At 45.0% G+C, this 23,196-nt stretch overlaps 1 protein-coding gene across 1 annotated transcript in view; it reads right to left on the bottom strand.

The window, feature by feature from the left end:
- Window positions 1-23,196, bottom strand: part of ntng1a (netrin g1a) — a 192,970-nt gene that overhangs the window by 20,122 nt on the left and 149,652 nt on the right. The window contains exon 6 of the mRNA XM_064949208.1: window positions 20,982-21,116. Coding sequence (XP_064805280.1) covers window positions 20,982-21,116 — 135 coding nt within the window. The remainder of the gene's footprint in view (window positions 1-20,981; window positions 21,117-23,196) is intronic.

The raw sequence follows: 23,196 nt of genomic DNA, 5'->3' as shown, positions 1-23,196 counted from the left end.
AGAGACAGTCGAGGAGGAACAGGTAAACTAAACCTGAAGAGACAGTCGAGGAAGAACAGGTAAACTAAACCTGAAGAGACAGTCGAGGAGAAAGGTCAACTGACACTGAAGAGGCAGTCGAGGAGGAAGAGGTAAACTAAAACTGAAGAGACAGTCGAGGAGGAACAGGTAAACTAAAACTGAAGAGACAGTCGAGGAGAAAGGTCAACTAACACTGAAGAGGCAGTCGAGGAGGAAGAGGTAAACTATAACTGAAGAGACAGTCGAGGAGGAACAGGTAAACTAAACCTTAAGAGACAGTCGAGGAGGAAGAGGCAAACTATAACTGAAGAGACAGTCGAGAAGGAAGAGGTAAACTAAAACTGAAGAGATAGTCGAGGAGGAACAGGTAAACTATAACTGAAAAGACAGTCGAGGAGGAACAGGTAAACTATAACTGAAAAGACAGTCGAGGAGGAACAGGTAAACTATAACTGAAAAGACAGTCAGGGAGGAACAGGTAAACTAAAACTGAAGAGACAGTCGAGGAGGAAGAGGTAAACTAAAACTGAAGAGACAGTCGAGGAGGAACATGTCAACTATAACTGAAGAGACAGTCGAGAAGGAAGAAGTGAACTATAACTGAAGAGACATTTGAGGAGGAACAGGTAAACTAACATGGAAGAGACAGTCGAGGAAGAACAGGTAAACTAAAACTGAAGAGACAGTCGAGGAGAAAGGTCAACTAACACTGAAGAGGCAGTCGAGGAGGAAGAGGTAAACTAAAACTGAAGAGACAGTCGAGGAGGGAAGAGGTAAAACTATAACTGAAGAGACAGTCGAGGAGGAAGAGGTAAACTAAAACTGAAGAGACAGTTGAAGGGGTAGAGGTCAACTAAAACTGAAGAGACAGTGGAGGGGGAAGAGGTCAACTAAAGCTGAAGAGACAGTGGAGGGGGAAGAAGTAAACTAAAGCTGAAGAGACAGTCGAGGAGGTACAGGTAAACTAAAACTGAAGAGACAGTCGAGGAGGAACAGGTAAACTAAACCTGAAGAGGCAGTCGAGGAGGAAGAGGTAAACTAAAACTGAAGAGACAGTCGAGGAGGAAGAGGTAAACTATGACTGAAGAGACAGTCGAGGAGGAAGAGGTAAACTATGACTGAAGAGACATTTCAGTAGGAACATGTAAACTAACAGGGAAGAGACAGTTGAGAAGGAAGATGTAAACTATAACTGAAGAGACAGTTGAGGAGGAACAGGTAAACTAAACCTGAAGAGACAGTCGAGGAGGAAGAGGTAAACTATAACTGAAGAGACAGTCAAGGAGGAACAGGTAAACTAAAACTGAAGAGACAGTCGAGGAGGATAAGGTAAACTATAACTGTAGAGACAGTCGAGAAGGAAGAGGTAAACTAAACCTGAAGAGACAGTCGAGGAGAAACAGGTCAACTAAAACTGCAGAGACAGTCAAGGAGGAAGAGATCAACTAAAACTGAAGAGACAGTGGAGGGGGAAGAGGTAAACTAAAGCTGAAGAGACAGTCGAGGAGAAAGGTCAACTAACACTGAAGAGGCAGTCGAGGAGGAAGAGGTAAACTAAAACTGAAGAGACAATCGAGGAGGAAGAGGTAAACTATGACTGAAGAGACAGTCGAGGAGGAAGAGATCAACTAAAACTGAAGAGACAGTTGAAGGGGAAGAGGTAAACTAAAGCTGAAGAGACAGTCGAGGAGGTACAGGTAAACTAAAGCTGAAGAGACAGTCGAGGAGGAAGAGGTAAACTAAAACTGAATAGACAGTCGAGGAGGAAGATGTCTACTATAACTGAAGAGACAGTCGAGGAGGAACAGGTAAACTAAAACTGAAGAGACAGTCGAGGAGGAACAGGTAAACTAAACCTGAAGAGACAGTCGAGGAAGAACAGGTAAACTAAAACTGAAGAGACAGTCGAGGAGAAAGGTCAACTAACACTGAAGAGGCAGTCGAGGAGGAAGAGGTAAACTAAAACTGAAGAGACAGTCGAGGAGGAAGAGGTAAACTATAACTGAAGAGACAGTCGAGGAGGAACAGGTAAACTAAACCTGAAGAGACAGTCGAGGAGGAACAGGTAAACTAAACCTGAAGAGACAGTCGAGGAGGAAGAGGTAAACTAAAACTGAAGAGACAGTCGAGGAGAAAGGTCAACTAACACTGAAGAGGCAGTCGAGGAGGAAGAGGTAAACTATAACTGAAGAGACAGTCGAGGAGGAACAGGTAAACTATAACTGAAGAGACAGTCGAGGAGGAACAGGTAAACTAAACCTGAAGAGACAGTCGAGGAGAAAGGTCAACTAACACTGAAGAGGCAGTCGAGGAGGAAGAGGTAAACTAAAACTGAAGAGGCCGTCGAGGAGGAAGAGGTAAACTAAACCTGAAGAGACAGTCGAGGAGGAACAGGTAAACTAAAACTGAAGAGACAGTCGAGGAGGAACAGGTAAACTAAAACTGAAGAGACAGTCGAGGAGAAAGGTCAACTAACACTGAAGAGGCAGTCGAGGAGGAAGAGGTAAACTATAACTGAAGAGACAGTGGAGGAGGAACAGGTAAACTAAACCTTAAGAGACAGTCGAGGAGGAACAGGTAAACTAAACCTGAAGAGACAGTCGAGAAGGAAGAGGTAAACTAAAACTGAAGAGACAGTCGAGAAGGAAGAGGTAAACTAAAACTGAAGAGACAGTCGAGGAGGAACAGGTAAACTATAACTGAAAAGACAGTCAGGGAGGAACAGGTAAACTAAAACTGAAGAGACAGTCGAGGAGGAAGAGATCAACTAAAACTGAAGAGACAGTTGAGGGGGAAGAGGTAAACTAAAGCTGAAGAGACAGTTGAGGGGGAAGAGGTAAACTAAAGCTGAAGAGACAGTCGAGGAGGAACAGTTAAACTAAACCTGAAGAGACAGTCGAGGAGGAACAGTTAAACTAAACCTGAAGAGACAGTCGAGGAGGAACAGGTAAACTAAACCTGAAGAGACAGTCGAGGAAGAACAGGTAAACTAAAACTGAAGAGACAGTCGAGGAGGAAGAGGTAAACTATAACTGAAGAGACAGTCGAGGAGGAACAGGTAAACTAAACCTGAAGAGACAGTCGAGGAAGAACAGGTAAACTAAAACTGAAGAGACAGTCGAGGAGAAAGGTCAACTAACACTGAAGAGGCAGTCGAGGAGGAAGAGGTAAACTAAAACTGAAGAGACAGTCGAGGAGGAACAGGTAAACTAAAACTGAAGAGACAGTCGAGGAGAAAGGTCAACTAACACTGAAGAGGCAGTCGAGGAGGAAGAGGTAAACTATAACTGAAGAGACAGTCGAGGAGGAAGAGGCAAACTATAACTGAAGAGACAGTCGAGGAGGAACAGGTAAACTATAACTGAAAAGACAGTCGAGGAGGAACAGGTAAACTATAACTGAAAAGACAGTCAGGGAGGAACAGGTAAACTAAAACTGAAGAGACAGTCGAGGAGGAAGAGGTAAACTAAAACTGAAGAGACAGTCGAGGAGGAACATGTCAACTATAACTGAAGAGACATTCGAGGAGGAACAGGTAAACTAAAAGTGAAGAGACAGTCGAGGAGGAACAGGTCAACTATAACTGAAGAGACAGTCGAGAAGGAAGAAGTGAACTATAACTGAAGAGACATTTGAGGAGGAACAGGTAAACTAACATGGAAGAGACAGTCGAGGAAGAACAGGTAAACTAAAAATGAAGAGACAGTCGAGGAGGATGAGGTAAACTAAACCTGAAGAGACAGTCGAGGAAGAACAGGTAAACTAAAACTGAAGAGACAGTCGAGGAGAAAGGTCAACTAACACTGAAGAGGCAGTCGAGGAGGAAGAGGTAAACTAAAACTGAAGAGACAGTCGAGGAGGAACAGGTAAACTAAAACTGAAGAGACAGTCGAGGAGGAACAGGTAAACTAAACCTGAAGAGACAGTCGAGGAAGAACAGGTAAACTAAAACTGAAGAGACAGTCGAGGAGAAAGGTCAACTAACACTGAAGAGGCAGTCGAGGAGGAAGAGGTAAACTATAACTGAAGAGACAGTCGAGGAGGAACAGGTAAACTAAACCTGAAGAGACATTTGAGGAGGAACAGGTAAACTAACATGGAAGAGACAGTCGAGGAAGAACAGGTAAACTAAAACTGAAGAGACAGTCGAGGAGAAAGGTCAACTAACACTGAAGAGGCAGTCGAGGAGGGAAGAGGTAAAACTATAACTGAAGAGACAGTCGAGAAGGAAGAGGTAAACTATACCTGATATACAGTCGAGGAGAAAGGTCAACTAACACTGAAGAGGCAGTCGAGGAGGAACAGGTAAACTATAACTGAAAGGACAGTCGAGGAGGAACAGGTAAACTATAACTGAAGAGACATTTGAGGAGGAAAGGGTAAACTAAAACTGAAGAGACATCCGAGGAGAAACAGGTCAACTAAAACTGAGGAGACAGTCGAGGAGGAAGATGTAAACTATAACTGAAGAGACAGTCGAGAAGGAAGAGGTAAACTATACCTGATATACAGTCGAGGAGAAAGGTCAACTAACACTGAAGAGGCAGTCGAGGAGGAAGAGGTAAACTAAAACTGAAGAGACAGTCGAGGAGGAACAGGTCAACTAACACGGAAGAGACAGTCGAGAAGGAAGATGTAAACTAAAACTGAAGAGACAGTCGAGGAGAAACAGATCAACTTAAACTGAAGAGACAGCCGGGGAGGAAGAGGTCAACTAAAACTGAAGAGACAGTCGAGGACGAAGAGGTAAACTAAAACTGGAGAGACAGTCGAGGAGAAAGGTCAACTAACACTGAAGAGACAGTCGAGGGGGAAGAGGTAAACTATAACTGAAGAGACAGTCGAGAAGGAAGAGGTAAACTAAAACTGAAGAGACAGTCGAGGAGGAACATGTCAACTATCAGAAGAGACAGTCGAGGAGGAACAGGTAAACTAAAAGTGAAGAGACAGTCGAGGAGGAACAGGTCAACTATAACTGAAGAGACAGTCGAGAAGGAAGAAGTAAACTAAAAGTGAAGAGACATTTGAGGAGGAACAGGTAAACTAACACGGAAGAGACAGTCGAGGAAGAACAGGTAAACTAAAACTGAAGAGACAGTCGAGGAGAAAGGTCAACTAACACTGAAGAGGCAGTCGAGGAGGAAGAGGTAAACTAAAACTGAAGAGACAGTCGAGGAGGAACAGGTAAACTATAACTGAAGAGACAGTCGAGGAGGAACAGGTAAACTAACACGGAAGAGACAGTCGAGGAAGAACAGGTAAACTAAAACTGAAGAGACAGTCGAGGAGGAAGAGGTAAACTATGACTGAAGAGACAGCCGAGGAGGAACAGGTAAACTATAACTGTAGAGACAGTCGAGAAGGAAGAGGTAAACTAAACCTGAAGAGACAGTCGTGGAGAAACAGGTCAACTAAAACTGCAGAGACAGTCAAGGAGGAAGAGATCAACTAAAACTGAAGAGACAGTTGAGGGGGAAGAGGTCAACTATAACTGAAGAGACAGTTGAGGGGGAAGAGGTAAACTAAAACTGAAGAGACAGTCAAGGAGGAAGAGATCAACTAAAACTGAAGAGACAGTTGAAGGGGAAGAGGTCAACTAAAACTGAAGAGACAGTTGAGGAGGAACAGGTAAACTAAAACTGAAGAAACAGTCGAGGGGGAACAGGTAAACTAAAACTGAGGAGACAGTCGAGGAGGTACAGGTCAACTAAAACTGAAGAGACAGTCGAGGAGGAAGATGTAAACTATAACTGAAGAGACAGTCGAGAAGGAAGAGGTAAACTATACCTGATATACAGTCGAGGAGAAAGGTCAACTAACACTGAAGAGGCAGTCGAGGAGGAAGAGGTAAACTAAAACGGAAGAGACAGTGGAGAAGGAAGATGTAAACTATAACTGAAGAGACAGTCGAGGAGGAAGAGGTAAACTAAACCTGAAGAGACTGTCGAGGAGGAAGAGGCAAACTCTAACTGAAGAGACAGCCGAGGAGGAAGAGGTAAACTATGACTGAAGAGACAGTCGAGGAGGAACAGGTAAACTATAACTGAAGAGACAGTCGAGGAGGAACAGGTAAACTAACACGGAAGAGACAGTCGAGGAAGAACAGGTAAACTAAAACTGAAGAGACAGGCGAGGAGAAAGGTCAACTAACACTGAAGAGGCAGTCGAGGAGGAAGAGGTAAACTAAAACTGAAGAGACAGTCGAGGAGGAAGAGGTAAACTATGACTGAAGAGACAGCCGAGGAGGAACAGGTAAACTATAACTGAAGAGACAGTCGAGGAGGAACAGGTAAACTAAACCTGAAGAGACAGTCGAGGAGGAAGAGGCAAACTATAACTGAAGAGACAGTCGAGGAGGAAGAGGTAAACTATAACTGAAGAGACAGTCGAGAAGGAAGAGGTAAACTAAAACTGAAAAGACAGTCAGGGAGGAACAGGTCAACTATAACTGAAGAGACATTCGAGGAGGAACAGGTAAACTAAAAGTGAAGAGACAGTCGAGGAGGAAGAGGTAAACTAAAACTGAAGGGACAGTCGAGGAGGAACATGTCAACTATAACTGAAGAGACATTCGAGGAGGAACAGGTAAACTAAAAGTGAAGAGACAGTCGAGGAGGAACAGGTCAACTATAACTGAAGAGACAGTCGAGAAGGAAGAAGTGAACTATAACTGAAGAGACATTTGAGGAGGAACAGGTAAACTAACATGGAAGAGACAGTCGAGGAAGAACAGGTAAACTAAAACTGAAGAGACAGTTGAGGAGAAAGGTCAACTAACACTGAAGAGGCAGTCGAGGAGGAAGAGGTAAACTAAAACTGAAGAGACAGTCGAGGAGGGAAGAGGTAAAACTATAACTGAAGAGACAGTCGAGGAGGAACAGGTAAACTATAACTGAAAAGACAGTCGAGGAGGAACAGGTAAACTAAAACTGAAGAGACAGTCGAGGAGAAAGGTCAACTAACACTGAAGAGGCAGTCGAGGAGGAAGAGGTAAACTAAACCTGAAGAGACAGTCGTGGAGAAACAGGTCAACTAAAACTGCAGAGACAGTCAAGGAGGAAGAGATCAACTAAAACTGAAGAGACAGTTGAGGGGGAAGAGGTCAACTATAACTGAAGAGACAGTTGAGGGGGAAGAGGTAAACTAAAACTGAAGAGACAGTCAAGGAGGAAGAGATCAACTAAAACTGAAGAGACAGTTGAAGGGGAAGAGGTCAACTAAAACTGAAGAGACAGTCGAGGAGGTACAGGTAAACTAAAACTGAAGAAACAGTCGAGGGGGAACAGGTAAACTAAAACTGAGGAGACAGTCGAGGAGGTACAGGTCAACTAAAACTGAAGAGACAGTCGAGGAGGAAGATGTAAACTAAAACTGAAGAGACAGTCGAGAAGGAAGAGGTAAACTATACCTGATATACAGTCGAGGAGAAAGGTCAACTAACACTGAAGAGGCAGTCGAGGAGGAAGAGGTAAACTAAAACGGAAGAGACAGTGGAGAAGGAAGATGTAAACTATAACTGAAGAGACAGTCGAGGAGGAAGAAGGAAGAGGTAAACTAAACCTGAAGAGACAGTCGAGGAGGAAGAGGCAAACTCTAACTGAAGAGACAGCCGAGGAGGAAGAGGTAAACTATAACTGAAGAGACAGTCGAGAAGGAAGAGGTAAACTAAAACTGAAAAGACAGTCGAGGAGAAAGAGGTAAACTAAAACTGAAGAGACAGTCGAGGAGGAACATGTCAACTATCAGAAGAGACAGTCGAGGAGGAACAGGTAAACTAAAAGTGAAGAGACAGTCGAGGAGGAACAGGTCAACTATAACTGAAGAGACAGTCGAGAAGGAAGAAGTAAACTATAACTGAAGAGACAGTCGAGGAAGAACAGGTAAACTAAAACTGAAGAGACAGTCGAGGAGAAAGGTCAACTAACACTGAAGAGGCAGTCGAGGAGGAAGAGGTAAACTATAACTGAAGAGACAGTCGAGGAGGAACAGGTAAACTAAACCTGAAGAGACATTTGAGGAGGAACAGGTAAACTAACATGGAAGAGACAGTCGAGGAAGAACAGGTAAACTAAAACTGAAGAGACAGTCGAGGAGAAAGGTCAACTAACACTGAAGAGGCAGTCGAGGAGGGAAGAGGTAAAACTATAACTGAAAGGACAGTCGAGGAAGAAAAGGTAAACTATAACTGAAGAGACATTTGAGGAGGAAAGGGTAAACTAAAACTGAAGAGACATCCGAGGAGAAACAGGTCAACTAAAACTGAGGAGACAGTCGAGAAGGAAGAGGTAAACTATACCTGATATACAGTCGAGGAGAAAGGTCAACTAACACTGAAGAGGCAGTCGAGGAGGAAGAGGTAAACTAAAACTGAAGAGACAGTCGAGGAGGAACAGGTCAACTAACACGGAAGAGACAGTCGAGAAGGAAGATGTAAACTAAAACTGAAGAGACAGTCGAGGAGGAACAGGTAAACTAAACCTGAAGAGACAGTCGAGGAGGAAGAGGCAAACTATAACTGAAGAGACAGTCGAGGAGGAACAGGTAAACTAAACCTGAAGAGACAGTTGAGGAGGAACAGGTAAACTAAACCTGAAGAGACAGTCGAGGAGAAACAGATCAACTTAAACTGAAGAGACAGCCGGGGAGGAAGAGGTCAACTAAAACTGAAGAGACAGTCGAGGACGAAGAGGTAAACTAAAACTGGAGAGACAGTCGAGGAGAAAGGTCAACTAACACTGAAGAGACAGTCGAGGGGGAAGAGGTAAACTATAACTGAAGAGACAGTCGAGAAGGAAGAGGTAAACTAAAACTGAAAAGACAGTCGAGGAGAAAGAGGTAAACTAAAACTGAAGAGACAGTCGAGGAGGAACATGTCAACTATCAGAAGAGACAGTCGAGGAGGAACAGGTAAACTAAAAGTGAAGAGACAGTCGAGGAGGAACAGGTCAACTATAACTGAAGAGACAGTCGAGAAGGAAGAAGTAAACTATAACTGAAGAGACATTTGAGGAGGAACAGGTAAACTAACACGGAAGAGACAGTCGAGGAAGAACAGGTAAACTAAAACTGAAGAGACAGTCGAGGAGAAAGGTCAACTAACACTGAAGAGGCAGTCGAGGAGGAAGAGGTAAACTAAAACTGAAGAGACAGTCGAGGAGGAACAGGTCAACTAACACGGAAGAGACAGTCGAGAAGGAAGATGTAAACTAAAACTGAAGAGACAGTCGAGGAGGAACAGGTAAACAAAAACCTGAAGAGACAGTCGAGGAGGAAGAGGCAAACTATAACTGAAGAGACAGTCGAGGAGGAACAGGTAAACTAAACCTGAAGAGACAGTTGAGGAGGAACAGGTAAACTAAACCTGAAGAGACAGTTGAGGAGGAACAGGTAAACTAAACCTGAAGAGACAGTCGAGGAGAAACAGATCAACTTAAACTGAAGAGACAGCCGGGGAGGAAGAGGTCAACTAAAACTGAAGAGACAGTCGAGGACGAAGAGGTAAACTAAAACTGGAGAGACAGTCGAGGAGAAAGGTCAACTAACACTGAAGAGACAGTCGAGGGGGAAGAGGTAAACTATAACTGAAGAGACAGTCGAGAAGGAAGAGGTAAACTATGACTGAAGAGACAGCCGAGGAGGATGAGGTAAACTATAACTGAAGAGACAGTCGAGGGGAATAGATAAACTAAAACTGAAGAGACAGTCGAGGAGGATAAGGTAAACTATAACTGTAGAGACAGTCGAGAAGGAAGAGGTAAACTAAACCTGAAGAGACAGTCGTGGAGAAACAGGTCAACTAAAACTGCAGAGACAGTCAAGGAGGAAGAGATCAACTAAAACTGAAGAGACAGTTGAGGGGGAAGAGGTCAACTATAACTGAAGAGACAGCTGAGGGGGAAGAGGTAAACTAAAACTGAAGAGACAGTCAAGGAGGAAGAGATCAACTAAAACTGAAGAAACAGTCGAGGGGGAACAGGTAAACTAAAACTGAGGAGACAGTCGAGGAGGTACAGGTAAACTAAAACTGAAGAGACAGTCGAGGACGAAGAGGTAAACGAAAACTGGAGAGACAGTCGAGGAGAAACAGGTCAACTAAAACTGAAGAGACAGTCGAGGAGGAAGATGTAAACTATAACTGAAGAGACAGTCGAGAAGGAAGAGGTAAACTATACCTGATATACAGTCGAGGAGAAAGGTCAACTAACACTGAAGAGGCAGTCGAGGAGGAAGATGTAAACTAAACCTGAAGAGACAGTCGAGGAGGAAGAGGCAAACTATAACTGAAGAGACAGTCGAGAAGGAAGAGGTAAACTAAAACTGAAGAGACAGTCGAGGAGGAACAGGTAAACTATAACTGAAGAGACAGTCGAAGAGGAACAGGTAAACTAACACGGAAGAGACAGTCGAGGAAGAACAGGTAAACTAAAACTGAAGAGACAGGCGAGGAGAAAGGTCAACTAACACTGAAGAGGCAGTCGAGGAGGAAGAGGTAAACTAAAACTGAAGAGACAGTCGAGGAGGAAGAGGTAAACTATGACTGAAGAGACAGCCGAGGAGGAACAGGTAAACTATAACTGAAAAGACAGTCGAGGAGGAACAGGTAAACTAAAACTGAAGAGACAGTCGAGGAGGATGAGGTAAACTATAACTGAAGAGACAGTCGAGGGGAATAGATAAACTAAAACTGCAGAGACTGTCGAGGAGAAACAGGTCAACTAAAACTGCAGAGACAGTCGAGGAGAAACAGGTCAACTAAAACTGCAGAGACAGTCAAGGAGGAAGAGATCAACTAAAACTGAAGAGACAGTTGAGGGGGAAGAGGTCAACTAAAACTGAAGAGACAGTTGAGGGGGAAGAGGTAAACTAATGCTGAAGAGACAGTTGAAGGGGAAGAGGTCAACTAAAACTGAAGAGACAGTCGAGGAGAAACAGATCAACTTAAACTGAAGAGACAGTCGAGGAGAAACAGATCAACTTAAACTGAAGAGACAGCCGGGGAGGAAGAGGTCAACTAAAACTGAAGAGACAGTCGAGGAGAAAGGTCAACTAACACTGAAGAGGCAGTCGAGGAGGAAGAGGTAAACTAAAACTGAAGAGACAGTCGAGGAGGAACAGGTAAACTATAACTGAAGAGACAGTTGAGGAGGAAGAGGTAAACTATGACTGAAGAGACAGTTGAGGGGGAAGAGGTAAACTAATGCTGAAGAGACAGTCGAGGAGGAAGAGGTAAACTAAAACTGAAGAGACAGTTTGTCAGGACACAGTTACGAACCTGGGTCTCCGGAGTGAGAAACAGTCACTTAACCAACTGAGCCACGAATAGTCAGCAGAACCCAGAAGATGAGGCAGACACAGCAGTACTTAAGACGGTGTATTTAATAAAGCAAAAAGGAGAAGTCCTTCAATACAAAAATAGTAAATCCAAAAGATGGTAGGAATAGCACAAAAAACCTTAAGAGATCCTCAAAAACAAAAACAGAACTCCACAAGAGCATCCACCGGAATCGACAAGAATACACAGAACACTAGGGCTGGGTGCTAACATACAAACACAGAGCACAGAACTGAGGGAAACAAAGGGTTTAAATACAATCAGGGGAAACGAGGCACAGGTGCAATTAATAATGGGGAACAAGGGAAAAAACATAAGGTCAAAAAGCACAATGGGGGCATCTACTGACCAAAACCCGGAACAACCCTGGCCAAATCCTGACAGAATCCCCCCCCTAGGAACGGCTCCTGACGTTCCTACCAGCTCTCTCAGGGTGGAGGGCCCTGAACTGACGAATGAGGTCAGGGTCCAGGATGTCTTTGGCAGGAACCCAGGAGCGCTCCTCAGGACCGTAGCCTTCCCAGTCCACCAGATACTGCCAGGACCGCTGCACCCGGCGGGAATCCAGTATCCGATGGACGGTATAAGCCGGCTGGCCTCCAATGACACGAGGCGGAGGGGGAGGTCTGTCTGCCGGGACAAGGGGAGAAAAACAACAGGTTTTAACAATGAAATGTGAAATGTGGGATTAATCTTAAGGGATCTGGGTAAGTGTAGGCGATAAGATACTGGGTTAACTCTCCTGGCAACCTTGAAGGGACCGATGTATTTTTGGGACAGCTTGCGAGACTCCACCCGTAGAGGTAAGTCTCTTGTGGAGAGCCAGACTCTCTGGCCGGGGCGCAGGGTAGGCCCGGGACGGCGACGTCTGTTGGCTTGTTGTTGGTACCTCTGTGAGGAACGCATAAGATTAAGACGGGTCTTCTTCCACATAAGCCGACAGCGTCTGACGAACTTCAAGGCTGAAGGCACTCTGACTTCTGCCTCCTGGTCCGGGAACAATGGAGGAGCATAGCCAAACTGACACTCGTGCGGGGACATACCAGTGGAGGAGGAGCGCAAGGTGTTGTGCGCGTATTCGGCCCAAACAATAAAGGATGACCATGTGGACGGGTTGTCACGAGTCATACATCGGAGGGTGGTTTCCAGCTCCTGATTCATCCTCTCTGTTTGGCCTTTGGACTCCGGATGGTACCCTGAAGATAGACTGGCAGAAGCCCCCATAAGTTGGCAGAAGGCCTTCCAAAACCTTGAGGCGAACTGGGGACCTCTGTCAGAAACCACATCTTGAGGAATGCCGAAGACTCGGAACACATGATTAATTACCAACTCAGCCGTTTCCTTGGCAGAAGGTAACTTAGTCAGAGGGACGAACCTGGTCGCCTTTGAAAACCTGTCGATTATGACTAGGATAGTAGTATTGCCATGGGATGGAGGAAGTCCAGTAATAAAGTCCAATGAGATATGGGACCAGGGTCTGTGGGGAACAGGTAAAGGGTGAAGGAGTCCTTGAGGGCGGAGGTGAGAAGATTTGCCCTGGCAGCACACGGGACAGGCATTGACGAAAGTGGCAACGTCTTCTCTTATGGTAGGCCACCAGAACTTACGCTGGATGAACTCCAAGGTGCGACCTACGCCCGGATGACAGGTGAGGCGAGAGGAGTGCCCCCACAGAAGGACCTGAGTCCTCACTGCCTTGGGGACAAACAACCGATTGGCAGGACCTCCTTTCGGGTCCGGTTCGCTAGCTTGAGCACGTCTCACGGTATCCTCAACTTGCCACTAGATCGGAGCCACAATCATAGCAGCAGGAAGGACAGGCATGTCCGTGTCATCTCGAATGGCAGGAGCGTAGACTCGGGACAGGGCATCCGGTTTGAGATTCTTCGACCCGGGCCGATAGGTGAGGATAAACTGGAATCGATTGAAAAAAAGAGACCATCTAGTTTGTCTAGAGTTCAACCGCTTCGCCTGCTGGATATACTCCAGATTTTTGTGGTCCGTAAGCACTTGAAACGGGTGAGAAGCCCCCTCGAGCCAGTGTCTCCATTCCTTCAATGCCATCTTAACCGCTAGGAGTTCACGATCCCCCACATCGTAGTTCCTCTCAGTCGGGGTAAGCCGGTGTGAGAAGAAAGCGCACGGATGAAGCTTCTTGTCTTCACCCCTCTGAGACAGGACAGCTCCAACACCAACCTCTGATGCGTCTACCTCCACCACAAATGGTTCATCCGTAGTCGGTAGTATCAGGATGGGAGCAGAGAGAACGCGCTGCTTGAGTCCTTGGAAGGCCGTCTCAGCTTCTCTTCCCCACAAAAACCTTGCATTGCCACCCTTGGTTAAAGCTGAGAGAGGGGCTGCCACCAAGCTGAAGTTCTTGATGAACTTGCGGTAAAAGTTTGTGAAGCCCAGGAAACGCTGAACTTCCTTAACGGATTTGGGGGTGGGCCAATCCGCTACCGCCCCTACCTTCCTGGGGTCCATTTGGACTCGACCGGGTTCCACTACAAATCCCAGGAATTGTACTCGGGATGAATGGAATTCACATTTTTCCGGCTTAACGTACAGATGGCTGTCCAGGAGGCATTTGAGTACTTGTCTGACATGCTTAGTGTGTTCTTGAAGGGAGCTCGAAAAGATGAGGATGTCATCCAAGTAAACGAACACAAATATGTTAAGCATATCCCTAAGCACATCGTTTATGAGCGCTTGGAACACCGCTGGGGCGTTGGTCAGGCCGAAGGGCATCACCAAGTATTCATAGTGACCAGTAGGCGTGTTGAAAGCGGTCTTCCACTCGTCACCAGGTCTGATCCGCACAAGATGGTATGCGTTCCGCAGGTCAAGCTTAGTGAAAACAACTGCTTCCTGGAGCAGCTCGAAGGCTGTGGCCATAAGGGGTAGCGGGTAACGGTTACGGACGGTTATGGCATTGAGTCCCCGGTAGTCGATGCAAGGACGTAATCCACCGTCTTTCTTGGCCACAAAGAAAAACCCTGCTCCCGCCGGGGAGGTGGATGAACGCATGAGGCCTGCTTCCAGAGCGTCCTTGATGTAGGTATCCATAGCAGCTCGTTCGGGTGGAGATAGGGAAAAGATCCGACCCCTGGGGGGGGCAAGTGCCCGGAAACAGGTCGATGGGGCAATCGTAAGGTCTATGGGGTGGTAGCATGGTGGCCCTCTGTTTGCTAAACACCAGTTTGAGGTCATGGTAACACTCGGGAACTCGGGTCAGGTCGATGGATTCTAAAGACTCGGGAGTAGAACTCGGGAATTCTGGAAAATACAAGTAGCTTGGCACGTAGGACCCCACTGCTTGATAGTGCCCACAGACCAGTCGATGTGAGGGTTATGGCTGTGAAGCCAGGGGTATCCAAGGACGAGAGGGAACTCGGAACAGGAGATCAAATGAAAGTTCATCAATTCCTGGTGTTGTGAAACTGAAAGTCGCAAGGAGGTAGTGACATGAGTGACAAGTCCAGATCCCAAAGGGCTTCCATCCAATGTAGTGACCCTCATGGGTTCACTTAGAGGTTCAGAGGGAACGCCATTCTCCTTCGCCCAGACACCATCCATGAAGTTACCTGCGGCTCCAGAGTCTACCAAGGCTTGAAGGTGAAGCTTGTGGTTGTCCCAGGAGAGGGTAACTGGAATGAGCAGACGGGAGTTGGATGGATGGGAGGAGGTTATGTTTCCCGTTACAGTTCCCCCGGTCTGTACGGGACAGAGCGTTTCCCTGGAGCCCGGGACACGTGGAACGGAAATGGCCCGGTTTGCCGCAATATAGACAGCGTCGCTCCCTCATCCGGCGGTCTCTCTCAGCCTGGGAGATGCGTCCAATCTGCATGGGTTCCGATGGAGCCAGCGAGGATAAAGGTGGGGACTCGGAGCTGGGACTGATAGGGGCTAGAGGTCTACGGTTGAGTTCTCTCTCTCTCAGACGCTGGTCAATGCGTGAGGCCAACTTGATCAGGGACTCGAGATTGTCCGGTGGTTCCCGAGTGGCCAGTTCATCTTGGATAGTGTCGGAAAGGCCTTTCAGAAAGCACACCGTGAGCGCCTCGTTGTTCCAGCCACTTGCTGCTGCCACCGTGCGGAACTGGATGGCATAGTCCGTCACGCTGCGCCAACCTTGGTGGAGAGTCAGGAGCTGTTTGGCTGAGTCAGAACCACTGCCTGGGCCTTGAAACACTCGTTTGAATTCCTCAGCAAAGGCAGAGTAGCTGGCACAGCAGGAACTATGGGCATCCCACACAGCAGTAGCCCAGGCCAGGGCTTTTTCCGACAGCAGGGTGATGATATAAGCGATCTTAGACCGGTCGGTGGGAAACGACGAGGGTTGTAGCTCAAAGGAGAGAGAACATTGGGTGAGAAACCCTTTACAAGCACTTGGATCACCTGAGAACCGTTGGGGAGGTGGAAGACGAGGTTCAGCCAGGGGGTTAACTGCCATGGGTACGTGAATCTGAGGTACTGGGATGGGAACTGTTGCCGGGGTAAGACGATCAGATATTTGCTTAATGGAAGTCAGCATCTCCGACAGAAGATGAGAATGTCTAGCCAATAAGGCCTCTTGCTGAACCAGGGCGGCTTCGTGGCGTTGGACAGTCTCCTGGTGGTGGGACAGCATGGCAAAAAGGTCCTGGGAACTGGCTGCCTCTGGGTTCATTTTTGGCTCTGTGTTTCTGTCAGGACCCGGTTACGAACCTGGGTCTCCGGAGTGAGAAACAGTCACTTAACCAACTGAGCCACGAATAGTCAGCAGAACCCAGAAGATGAGGCAGACACAGCAGTACTTAAGACGGTGTATTTAATAAAGCAAAAAGGAGAAGTCCTTCAATACAAAAATAGTAAATCCAAAAGATGGTAGGAATAGCACAAAAAACCTTAAGAGATCCTCAAAAACAAAAACAGAACTCCACAAGAGCATCCACCGGAATCGACAAGAATACACAGAACACTAGGGCTGGGTGCTAACATACAAACACAGAGCACAGAACTGAGAGAAACAAAGGGTTTAAATACAATCAGGGGAAACGAGGCACAGGTGCAATTAATACTGGGGAACAAGGGAAAAAACATAAGGTCAAAAAGCACAATGGGGGCATCTACTGACCAAAACCCGGAACAACCCTGGCCAAATCCTGACACAGTTGAGGGGGAACAGGTAAACTAAAACTGAAGAGACAGTCGAGGAGGAACAGGTAAACTAAAACTTAAGAGACAGTCGAGGAGGAACAGGTAAACTAAACCTGAAGAGACAGTCGAGGAGAAACAGATCAACTTAAACTGAAGAGACAGCCAGGGAGGAAGAGGTCAACTAAAACTGAAGAGACAGTCGAGGACGAAGAGGTAAACTAAAACTGGAGAGACAGTCGAGGAGAAAGGTCAACTAACACTGAAGAGACAGTCGAGGGGGAAGAGGTAAACTATAACTGAAGAGACAGTCGAGGAGGAAGAGGTAAACTAAACCTGAAGAGACAGTGAAGGAGGAAGAGGTCAACTTAAACTGAAGAGATAGTCAAGGAGGAAGAGGTCAACTAAAACTGAAGAGACAGTCGAGGACGAAGATGTAAACTAAAACTGGAGAGACAGTCAAGGACGAAGATGTAAACTAAAAGTGAAGGGACAGTCGAGGAGGAAGAGGCAAACTATAACTGAAGAGACAGTAGAGGGGGAATAGATAAACTAAAACTGAAGAGACTATCGAGGAGGAAGAGGTAAACTAAAACTGAAGAGACAGTCGAGGAGGAACAGGTCAACTATAACTGAAGAGACAGTCGAGGAGGAACAGGTAAACTAAAAGTGAAGAGACAGTCGAGGAGGAACAGGTCAACTATAACTGAAGAGACCGTTGAGGAGGAACAGGTAAACTAAAACTGAAGAGACAGTCGAGGAAGAACAGGTAAACTAAAACTGAAGATACTGTCGAGGAGGATCAGGTAAACTAAAACTGAAGAGACAGTCGAGGAGGAAGAGGTCAACTAAAACTGAGGATACAGTCGAGGAGGAACAGGTAAACTAAACCTGAAGAGACAGTCGAGGAGGAACAGGTAAACAATAATTGGGATGGGGTGGATGCAATCAACACACACTGTTCCTCCCAATCTCTCACGTTTACCATTCCCTGAGAGTAAACAGACCCTGCACAGAGAATAAACAGAGATTTATAGGGTTTACTTTTGATATGAGGGATAATATTTAGAGAAGGAAACCAATGAGCTTGGTGTGCCTCTGTGGGAACGGGCTCTATTTGGCCAGAGATTAGAGTTTTAATTGCATGCTCCAGTCTGCATACAGATTGAGACTGTCCTATTCATGTACAATTGAGTGATATCTGAGGAGAGCCAGGTATAGACCTACATTGGGTAATGTTGGTAAGACTACATTATAATGGGTAATGTAGTTAGATAATGATCTACATCAAGCTTTTACAGCATTTAAATTGTATAGCTATGTTAAAAATACTCAACAAAGTGTACCCCTACTGCATAGTCACTTTACCCCTATTTACAGTACCAGTCAAATGTTTGGACACACCAACTCATTTTTTACTATGTTCTACATTGTAGAATAATAGTGAAGACATCAAAACTATGAAATAACACATATGGAATCATGTTGTAACCAAAAAAGTGTTAAACAAATCAAAATATATTTGAGATTTTCAAAGTAGCCACCCTTTGCCTTGATAACAGCTTTGCACACTCTTGGCATTCTCTCCAGCTTCACGAGTAATGCTTTTCCAACAGTCTAGAAGGAGTTCCCACATATGCTGAGCACTTGTTGGCTGCTTTCCGTCACTCTGCGGTCCAACTCATCCCAAAACATCTCAATTGGGTGGTTGTGAAGGCCAGGTCATCTGATGCAGCACTCCATCACCTGGACGTGTGTTTTTGGTCATTGTCCTGTTGAAAAACAAACGATAGTCCCACTAGGGCACAAACCAGATGGGATGGCGTTTCGCTACAGAACGCTGTGGTACCCATGCTGGTAAAATGCGCATTGAATTCTAATTAAATCCCGATAGTGGCACTAGCAAAGCGTCTCACAAAGACATGCGGTTGGAACCAAATATCTCAAATTTGGACTCGTCAGACCAACGGACAGATTTCCACTGGTTTAATGTCCATTGCTCGTGTTTCTTGGCACAAGCAAGTCTCTTCTTCTTATTGGTGTCCTTTAGTAGTGGTTTCTTTGCAGCAATTTGACCACGACGGCCTGATTCGCGCAGTTTCCTCTGAACAGTTGATGTTGAGATGTGTCTGTTACTTGAACTCTGTGAAGCATTTATTTGGGTTGCAATCTGAGGTGCAGTTCTAATTATTTTCTCCTCTGCAGCAGAGGTAACTCCGGGTCTTCCTTTCCTGTGGCGGTCATCATGATAGCCAGTTTCATCACCTGTTAATTGAAATGCATTCCAGGTGACTACATCATGAAGCTGGTTGAGAGAATGCCAAGAGTGTGCAAACTGTCATCAATACAAAGGGTGGCTACTTTGAAGAATCCCAAATATAAAATGTATTTGATTTGTTTTAACACTTTTTTGGTTACTACATGATTCCATATGTGTTATTTCATAGTTTTGATGTCTTCACTATTATTCTACAATGTAGAAAATAAAGAAAAAGTACAAATAAGCAAAAACCCTGGAATGAGTAGGTGTGTCCAAACTTGGCTGGTACTGGTATTGTACATGTACAAATTACCTAGACTAACTGTACCCTCCCGCACATTGACTCTGTACCGGTATCCCCTGTACATAGCCTCGTTATTGTTATTTTATTGCGTTACTTTTTATTTTATACTTTACTTTATTTAGTAAATATTTTCTTAACTCTATTTCATCAACTGCGTTGTTGGTTAAGAGCTTGTAAGTAAGAATTTCACAGTAAGGTCTACCTGTTGTATTCGGCGCATGTGAGAAATAAAAATGTATTTGATTTTGATATAACAATTATACATCTCTCCGTTGTTTGTTCATTGCCATGCATGACTGCTCATGTACAGCGTCAAAGACAGTTATCTGAGATATTTCCTCACACTAGCTGTGTATAATTATTGTGCGTAGGCCTAAACCAGTGATGTGTGTCTAGCTTGCGTGCTTTACTGACTAGGGACAAAGAGCATTCTCAATAAGACAATTCTCAGCAATGTAATGCAAGTAATACATGTACTCTACCAAAGTTGCTTGTCTATATCTCCCCGTTTCCTCCTCTCGCTCTGTTAATTCCTCTTCTCTATTCCACGCCGACCCGCGCTCAAACCTCCCGTCATGCATGTGTGAACATGGAGTCATGATGGTGCGAATGCTGCCAGTCACTCTAATAAACTGTATTCATTAACAGTCTGTCTCCACGTGCATCCATGTGTACACAGAATACATCAGTCTAATCCACTCTGACCTCAGAGTGCATCTTCTACTTATCCATCTCCTTTCATCCATTTACACATGGATTGAACCTCACATTTGATATTCAATAAGTGGATAACAATTCGGATCCGTTTAACAATGGAATAATACACGTATCACAGTTGTACATAGCCAAAGCGCCTGTGTTAATTCAATTCAAATAGAGTTAAATTAAACACTCAAAAAGTGTCTGCCCCAGATGAAGTTAGCTGCTGTGGTTTCCCTGCCCAATCAGCATGAAGACTGAGTTTTGCTCTGGGCAACAAAGGACAGAAGATATGCGGTACAGCGCCTAGCAAGCGCTGTTGAAAAGGTATTCTGTTGGTTATGGTGAAAAAGATCTGCACAAAGCTGGAAGCCATCCACAGGCGAGCAGTGATCTGGCCAATTACTGTCAACTCACCATCTTGAGGACGTTCCAGGTCAGGAGTTGAACCGACCAGTGAGAGGTTGCCCTGGCTGATGATGCCTGTGGATCAGCAATCCCACATCGATTGTATCACGTACTCTATATTAGTAGAATAGTACAGTAGACTGACCTGTTCAATGCCTTCTCTACTTTTGCCTCTAAATAGAAACTATTGGGACAGCATACTGGAATTTGAGCGATAAACAGCATTTTGAACAGTGCAAAAGCTCACCTCTGGCATTGGCCATCATCATCTGGACATGAGCATTAAACAGACAGTCATGGTGGAGAGAGGGAAAGGGCTGCTCAAACAGCTCCCCAGTCAGTCAATATTAGCTCAGCTGTTGTACATTTCAGCTCTTTGACGCCACTGAATGACTAAATACGAAGCATCCAAAATGCAAAGCGTGGTTGCTTCCCTGATGTACTCAGCGACATCTGCCAGTAGAAGCTGAGAGAAAATGGTTTGAGTCTAAATCGCTGCATTTATAGCCTCACAACCTTGAGTCTTAAATCGTTGAAAAATGGCTAATTTCTGGGTAGTCAACGTTAGTCAGGGTTAAATCCATAGGCCTACTCCCCACAAGAGTGGGGACATTCAAAGCTGCACATGCCTGCATAACCAAGCAGTGGCAGCGAAAAAGTAGAAAGTAGAGAATAAGATAAGATGGTACGAAAGGAGAAAAAGGGGGAGAGATAGAAGGAGAGATAGAATAGATTGAGGTAGAGATACAGTAGAGAGATAGCGAGAGGTACACGTCGGGGTTCGGGCAAAGTTACAAGAGTAGGGGTATGGTTCTACTTACATTTGCAGCCATTGTCCCACAAATATCCCGGCAGACAATCTCGACACTTAGCCCCTGTAGTTCCCTCCTTACATTTACAAAATCCTGTGCCATTACAGCGAACACTGTCTGAGCCATAGGGATTACAACTACAGTCTGTAGAAACAAGACACACAAACACACACATGCTGGAAAACAAGGTGGTGCTTTGGCTTCTTACAGCAGCTACAACCTTTTACTGCCACAGGCAGGCTCATTGAGAAACATTTCTAAGCCACATAGTACTTAGCCATCACTTACAGAAGAAATGCTACCATTTCAAAAGTAATGAGGTGAAATGAAGATAAAGAGTGATTGAAGGAAATGAGACATTAAGCACTGTATGGATCATTTGAGGTGATTCATTATTTTCTAGAACATTTTATGCATTTTAACAAGTCACATTTACGTATAGTGAAATAAGCAAAACCTTATTTACCTAAATATGGTAGCCATATTAGAAAAATGACACGACATGAAGATGGCACATTTTCCGACATGAAAGTTAGAGGGAAACATGACAACAGAGGAGGTGAGACAGAGACAGTGGAGACATACAAAGAGATGTCATAGGAATTACATGAGAAGAGGATTTACATAGCTTGGAGTTGTCCAGTATGATTCAGCGAATGTTTGAAATGTGATGAAAGTGGGACGGTAACATTGAAATGGGCATTGTTGTACTGTAATACATGTTGTCTCCAGACATTTCAAGTCATTCCAAAACTAAAAAATTCCAATTAGTATTTTGGCCCACACTTAGATTTCATGGGAAACTGATTAACTACAGGGCAAATACGTTTATTGTAAACCGCTTATTTGACTAATACTATAAGTGGATATTGTCTGGGTAGAATAATGTGTGAACAAAACAACCACACTAAAAATAGCCATATCTTTACCATTATAAACAGTTAAGGCTCTTTCCAAATCCCGCTTGTGAACATAGAAGCTTTAGAGGGCTCTCCTCTTTCCCATCTGTATGGTAACCTTATAGCTCTGCAGCATTTGGAAGATATATATGAGTACGGGTTTGGCTGTGATAACGCATCTATTGACGTGCTATGAAGGATAAGGGTAAAGGTTTATACACAGGGCAAGACCGCACTGACTCTGGGTCCGTCCGAAATGGCACTATATTCCCATCGGGATGACATTAAAAGTAGTGCACTATATAGGAATAGGGTGCCATTTGAGACGCACTCTATAAAGGCTACTGATGGAATTGCATCGCTATTCCTGGGCAGGGTTGGGCCTAGCACTTCCACAGTGACATATGCAGTAGTTGCCATTGCCGTCATGCTTATCAGTCGTGCTCCGACACCTCTGGGTTTACGCGTGGAGTGTGCGAGTTCATTAGACTCTCCTTCAGGCTGGAAGAGACACCTGGATATGGGGTGGATATAATATTTTCAGTTTTCCAGAGCCAGATCAGAACGTCAGAGGGCGAGGGACAACAGATGTTTATTGGGTGCTATGTGCATGTGTAAGGTGCAGAGTCACTACACACTACACAGATGGAAAGGCATAGTGGAACGTATGGTAAAACCTCTCTATATAGACCATCTATATATACTTTCATATACTTTTTATAGGGCCCGGTGTTTTGCACAGTCATGTGACATGCCTGGATTCTAACCTTTAATTGAAAGCTGACACTCGACTGCCACCTTTCCTTTTCCCTTCAGATGGTTAAGCACCATTTTCAGACAACTGATTTCATTTTTGGTGGAATTCTTGATAAGGCTTAAAATACAGGATACTATCACATGACTGCGCAAAACACAGGGACCTACTTATAGAATGTGCATGAAGTTAAACATGTTTAGAACAGATTCCTACGTGTTTCTGGTTATTTGTGAAACATACACTGTTTATACAAAAGTATGTGGACATTCCTTCAAATGAGTGGATTTGGCTACTTCAGCCAGACCCGTTGCTGACAGGTTTCTAAAATCGAGCACACCGCCATGCAATCTCCACAGACAAACATTGGCTGTAGAATGGCCTTACTGAAGAGGTCAGTGATTTTCAACATGGCACCAACATAGGATGCCACCTTTCCAACAAGTCAGTTCGTCAAATTTCTGCCTAGCTAGAGTTGCCCCGGTCAACTGTAAGTGCTGTTATTGTGAAGTGGAGATGTCTAGGAGCAACATTGGCTCAGCTACAAAGTGGTAGGCCACAGAAGCTCACA

This window comes from Oncorhynchus masou, chromosome 30 (assembly GCF_036934945.1).
Source record: "Oncorhynchus masou masou isolate Uvic2021 chromosome 30, UVic_Omas_1.1, whole genome shotgun sequence".
Taxonomy (NCBI): Eukaryota; Metazoa; Chordata; class Actinopteri; order Salmoniformes; family Salmonidae; genus Oncorhynchus; species Oncorhynchus masou.
This window is presented reverse-complemented; position numbering and strand designations above follow the sequence as displayed.